The sequence below is a fragment of the Oncorhynchus tshawytscha genome, linkage group LG05, assembly GCF_018296145.1.
Source record: "Oncorhynchus tshawytscha isolate Ot180627B linkage group LG05, Otsh_v2.0, whole genome shotgun sequence".
In the NCBI taxonomy this organism is placed as follows: Eukaryota; Metazoa; Chordata; class Actinopteri; order Salmoniformes; family Salmonidae; genus Oncorhynchus; species Oncorhynchus tshawytscha.
The window spans coordinates 64214865-64220864 of record NC_056433.1 but is presented as its reverse complement, the minus strand read 5'-3'; the positions used below and the strand labels follow the sequence as shown (position 1 = coordinate 64220864).

General features: G+C 42.4%; 1 protein-coding gene across 3 annotated transcripts in view; it reads right to left on the bottom strand.

The window, feature by feature from the left end:
• LOC112251111 (cytoplasmic polyadenylation element-binding protein 2-like) overlaps nt 1-6000 on the bottom strand; it is a 36593-nt gene that overhangs the window by 7472 nt on the left and 23121 nt on the right. The window contains exons 3-5 of one of the 3 annotated variants that reach the window (XM_042322235.1): nt 4032-4122; nt 1543-1593; nt 359-382 (exon numbers count right to left, since the gene is read on the bottom strand). In XM_042322235.1, coding sequence (XP_042178169.1) covers nt 359-382; nt 1543-1593; nt 4032-4122 — 166 coding nt within the window. The remainder of the gene's footprint in view (nt 1-358; nt 383-1542; nt 1594-4031; nt 4123-6000) is intronic. The other 2 variants (XM_042322236.1, XM_042322237.1) reach the window with 2 other exon arrangements.

The window sequence follows — 6000 nt, the reverse complement described above, 5'->3', positions numbered from 1 at the left end:
TGTCCTGACCTTAACCCAACACCTAGCGACCTTGTCTAGAGATTAGGGTCTCTTGGAGTAAAGACTAAGATGTTGGGGCGAGAGTCGCTTGGACCTGGGTTAAAATCTACCCCCCAAATTCACTGCAATACATTCAAAAAAGGAGCAACTACTGGTAAAAATGCTTGAGATGTCATAGTAAATGATTCAGATTGACTGTCAGTGGCGATCATGTTGACACTATAAACCCTGAATTGTTTGTATCCAGACACTGTTTTGGCAGCTGCAGTTCAGTAGCGTTAAAGCATGCTGTGTGGTGGATGAACACGCAACACACATGACATGACACAGACTGCACGTCACACGAAGGCGGCTTTACCTCGACGTCTCCCATAGCTCCTTGCTGCATGGAAACAAAGTAAAGAGTGGTTTTATGCCCTGCAGACATTCCTCGCAAGGTAAAGTATCCCCAGACCTGGTACTACTGACACTACAGATACTATGACCTCTAGTACCATTATTTACCCCTACCCCATTCAGCCCCTCATCATCTAACTGCATAGTTGGAGTGTCATGAAACCTTATTGTCGTCACAGGATTGACATCATGTTGAATAATTAGGTATATGACAATGTGTCAAACAGGAATGTAGGCTATATTGTAAACTGGACTAGGCTGACTACGTATGAGGAGCAGCCTAATGGAAACAACACCAGTCTTCTCCTGACCTCACAGTAAATGATATCGAGTACAGTATATACATATGAGATGAGTATGTAAACCAAGTAACTATGCCACTTGGTTTACATACTTATCTCATATGTATATACTGTACTCGATATCATCTACTGTATCTTGCCTATGCTGCTCTGTACCATCACTCATTCATATATCTTTATGTATATATTCTTTATCCCCTTACACTGTGTATAAGACAGTAGTTTTTTGGAATTGTTAGTTAGATTACTTGTTCGTTATTACTGCATTGTCGGAACTAGAAGCACAAGCATTTCGCTACACTCGCATTAACATCTGCTAACCATGTGTATGTGACAAATAAAATTTGATTTGATTTGATTTGACATCTAGTCATGTGACCTAGCCTACATAAATAAGCTAAGTGACCTAGCTACTACACCACCTGCGGATGGTCATGTGACTTATACAACTAGGCATTCCACCTCGTCATGTGAGCCACACATTCCTCTTCAACATCTCAAGCCCCAGTAGGATTACAAAAACAATGCATATCCTTCAACAGGAGACATGTTTACTACACTATTACAACACACAGCACAGCCTAGGAGAACCAACACTACTCATTTAACAAAATCAATCCAGCATAGTCCACTATAGAGAAGGATATATCCCAACACAAATGAAGTTCAGAAAAGCGTAACAGGAAGTTCAATCCCATACCAGCTTGCTTCTCGATCTAGCCTGGTTGAGTCTCCCTAACGAGTCATGATATGGAAACATGAACACTGGGCCATTTCGAAAATAGTCTGGTGATAGTGATGGAAGAAGACACACAAGCTGGTGTTGGCCAGGAGAGATAATTACCATTGAGCATGAGCAGGCCGTCAGCCCCGGGATGAGGGCATCCCACACGACCTGGCATGACAGAGACACACACACACACACACACACACACACACACACACACACACACACACACACACACACACACACACACACACACACACACACACACACACACACACACACACACACACACACACAGGGATGAGACTCTCAGCAGATGGAGAGGACAGGTTGAGGACATCAAGGGCACGGCCATGTACTGTATAAGGAACAGAAGCACCACTGTCACGTGACAGCCTACTGAGCTGTAGTGTCGGAACAGAACACTGAACAAAACCCTGTTTTCCACGGAGACAGCTTCAGCTGACAAAATACAACAACAACAAAACAACACCCTGAATAGATTTGGGTTAACCCTAATGAACTATCAGAAGCACATGTTAGCTATGTATGTTATCTCTACATTCAATGGGAAGAATTGCAGATGTGTGAACAGAGAAAGAAGAGATGCTGGCAAATGATCTGATCTCCAGTTAAAAAATCAGCAACCCTATTTCCACTGCAACGCAAGCATGGTACATCTCCTATGCCCAGTTAGTTGAGCTCATTTCTAAAGTCCTGTGAGGTTAGTCCTTGTCTTCTGCTTCTGTACTAGCAGTCTGGGCTATAAATGGCAGAGCCCACTCTCCCCTCCTCTCCACCCTCTTCTCACCCTCTCCTCCTCACCCTCCACCCTCCTCTGGCTGTCACACAGCGTGTGAAAGTGTGTCTAAATTTAGTCCCCCTCTGGTTCTCTGTGCTGTGAATAATGGCCTATGCCCTCACCATCGGCTCCAGAGTCACAGTCAGGACTGGAGGACTATAGGACAACACCACACCCACTAATACTTATGGAGGCCCATGTTGAGCCAACTTCAACATTTAGACTAGTTTATGAACAATAATAATAATGAAGGTTGGGGAGTAACTGATTACATGTTATCTCATGTTATCTGATTACAAAAAACTGTAACTTTAATCAGTTAAATTACCATGAAAACATTTGTAATCAGATTACAGAAAACTAGATGATTACTTCTTGGATTAAACTTAAATTCAGAAACGATGCTTGCGTAAAAAAACACATTATGACATCTTTCTGTTTTCCCAATTATATTCAATGGGGCGACAGGTAGCCTGGTGGTTAGAGCGTTGGACTAGTAACTAAAAGGTTGCAATGTAAAAAAATCGTTCTGTACCTGAAAACACTGTTCCTAGGCCGTCAATGAAAATAAGAATTTGTTCTTAACTGACTTGCCTAGTTAAAAATTCAGCATTAAATAAAGGCGCATGTTTAAAGTTTTTCCACCTGAGCGACTCTGACCACAATCCAGAGAACACTATGATGACACACCAAATGCATTTGATGGATCCTTTTTGTCTTCTTCTAATGCCTGTTAAGGGGAAAGTAATCCAAAAGTAACTGATAGTAACCAGATTACGTTACTAAATTTGGGTCATCCAAAAGTTACGTTACTGATTACAATTTAGGACAAGTAACTAGTCACTGTCATGGATTACATTTAGAGGGGTAGTATACTGTGCAAAATACAATGTGAGGGAATGTGTTGTTTACTATAAATGTCAATCTAAACTTTTCGGTGTCCATGGTTTGGGGGAGTAAGTATGTTGACGCCAGTGGTCATAACTATGTGTGAAGCTAGCTAGCTAGAAGTCATTTTTACACTGACTACAATGCATCTGCTTAGAGTATTTTCTAAAAGTCCAGTAGCTGAGCTGAGCTGAGAGGAGAGGCCTGCCATGCAACTGTGTGTCAGCCCTGTCTCTGTCACTCTGCTCCTGGGCCAGGCCTGTCTCTGTCTCTCTACTCCTGGGCCAGCCCTGTCTCTGTCACTCTACTCCTGGGCCAGCCCTGTCTCTGTCACTCTACTCCTGGGCCAGTCCTGTCTCTGTCACTCTACTCCTGGGCCAGCCCTGTCTCTGTCACTCTACTCCTGGGCCAGCCCTGTCTCTGTCACTCTACTCCTGGGCCAGCCCTGTCTCTGTCACTCTACTCCTGGGCCAGCCCTGTCTCTGTCACTCTACTCCTGGGCCAGCCCTGTCTCTGTCACTCTACTCCTGGGCCAGCCCTGTCTCTGTCACCATACTCCCTGTCCCTGTGAGGAGTGTTCCTATCCTATCAGGACAGAGAGTGCTGCAGTGCTGCCTGACTCCTGTCTGTCCGTGTGCCCCAGGTTAGGTTAAGCAGTAGCAGTAGCAGCAGGATCAGGGCTGTAAGGTCATTTAAAGGCACAGCCGGTTGTGGAAGAAAAAAACCATGCCTCTAGGAGGGAGCAGGAAGCCTGTCAGTGCCTTGGAAAAGGGTATACTTCACCTCATATGCATTCCCTCTAACCACTGTTCTCCCTAACCACAATCACAATGACTTTCCCCATCATACAGTGAGTCAGTAACTAAGTAAGTATGATAATTAAAGAAAGTGAGAGGGAGTAAGTAAGTAGTCTCACCCTTCATTGGATCTTGCTCCGCCCGCATGATGTCAATCAGAGAGCTTTCCAGGGAGTGCATGTTCAGGCTGTCGTACATTCTAGAGCGTTCCTAAAACACACACATACAACAAGCGGAAGGAACCTGCAGTGTTCTGGCACATAGGTATGGGTAATAAAGTATGTGGGTAACATAGGTATGGGTAATAAAGTCAGTGGGTAACATAGGTATGGGTAATAAAGTATGTGGGTAACATAGGTATGGGTAATAAAGTCAGTGGGTAACATAGGTATGGGTAATAAAGTATGTGGGTAACATAGGTATGGGTAATAAAGTATGTGGGTAACATAGGTATGGGTAATAAAGTATGTGGGTAACATAGGTATGGGTAATAAAGTATGTGGGTAACATAGGTATGGGTAATAAAGTCAGTGGGTAACATAGGTATGGGTAATAAAGTATGTGGGTAACATAGGTATGGGTAATAAAGTCAGTGGGTAACATAGGTATGGGTAATAAAGTATGTGGGTAACATAGGTATGGGTAATAAAGTATGTGGGTAACATAGGTATGGGTAATAAAGTATGTGGGTAACATAGGTATGGGTAATAAAGTATGTGGGTAACATAGGTATGGGTAATAAAGTATGTGGGTAACATAGGTATGGGTAATAAAGTATGTGGGTAACATAGATATGGGTAATAAAGTATGTGGGTAACATAGGTAAATAAAGTATGTGGGTAACTAGGTATGGGTAATAAAGTATGTGGGTAACATAGGTATGGGTAATAAAGTATGTGGGTAACATAGGTATGGGTAATAAAGTATGTGGGTAACATAGGTATGGGTAATAAAGTATGTGGGTAACATAGGTATGGGTAATAAAGTATGTGGGTAACATAGGTATGGGTAATAAAGTATGTGGGTAACATAGATATGGGTAATAAAGTATGTGGGTAACATAGGTATGGGTAATAAAGTCAGTGGGTAACATAGGTATGGGTAATAAAGTATGTGGGTAACATAGATATGGGTAATAAAGTATGTGGGTAACATAGGTATGGGTAATAAAGTATGTGGGTAACATAGGTATGGGTAATAAAGTATGTGGGTAACATAGGTATGGGTAATAAAGTATGTGGGTAACATAGGTATGGGTAATAAAGTATGTGGGTAACATAGATATGGGTAATAAAGTATGTGGGTAACATAGGTATGGGTAATAAAGTCAGTGGGTAACATAGGTATGGGTAATAAACCCTGTGGGTAACATAGGTATGGGTAATAAAGTATGTGGGTAACATAGGTATGGGTAATAAAGTCAGTGGGTAACATAGGTATGGGTAATAAACCCTGTGGGTAACATAGGTATGGGTAATAAAGTCTGTGGGTAACATAGGTATGGGTAATAACGCCTGTGGGTAACATAGATATGGGTAATAAAGTATGTGGGTAACATAGGTATGGGTAATAAAGTCAGTGGGTAACATAGGTATGGGTAATAAACCCTGTGGGTAACATAGGTATGGGTAATAAAGTCTGTGGGTAACATAGGTATGGGTAATAACGCCTGTGGGTAACATAGATATGGGTAATAAAGTCTGTAGGTAACATAGGTATGGGTAATAAAGTCTGTGGGTAACATAGGTATGGGTAATAAAGCCTGTGGGTAACATAGGTATGGGTAATAATGTCTGTGGGTATGTGGCTTAATATTTCAGAGTGTGTTAACAGCACATACATGGATTAAAATTCTTTCCGTATTTATTCACTTTAGGGGTACTACGGTATGCTAGTGAGCAGAGTGGACCCAATGATGGATTCAACAGGTACTCTGGACCACGTCCCAGAGACAGACAGACAGAGAGCAGAAACCAAATCCAGGAATGGCATTTACCCAGAGTGCCCACTGGGATGAGAGGGAGGTTATGAGCTCATCAGAGGGGCTATAAGACAGCCATGCACGGTGAATCTAAACCCGAGGCCTGT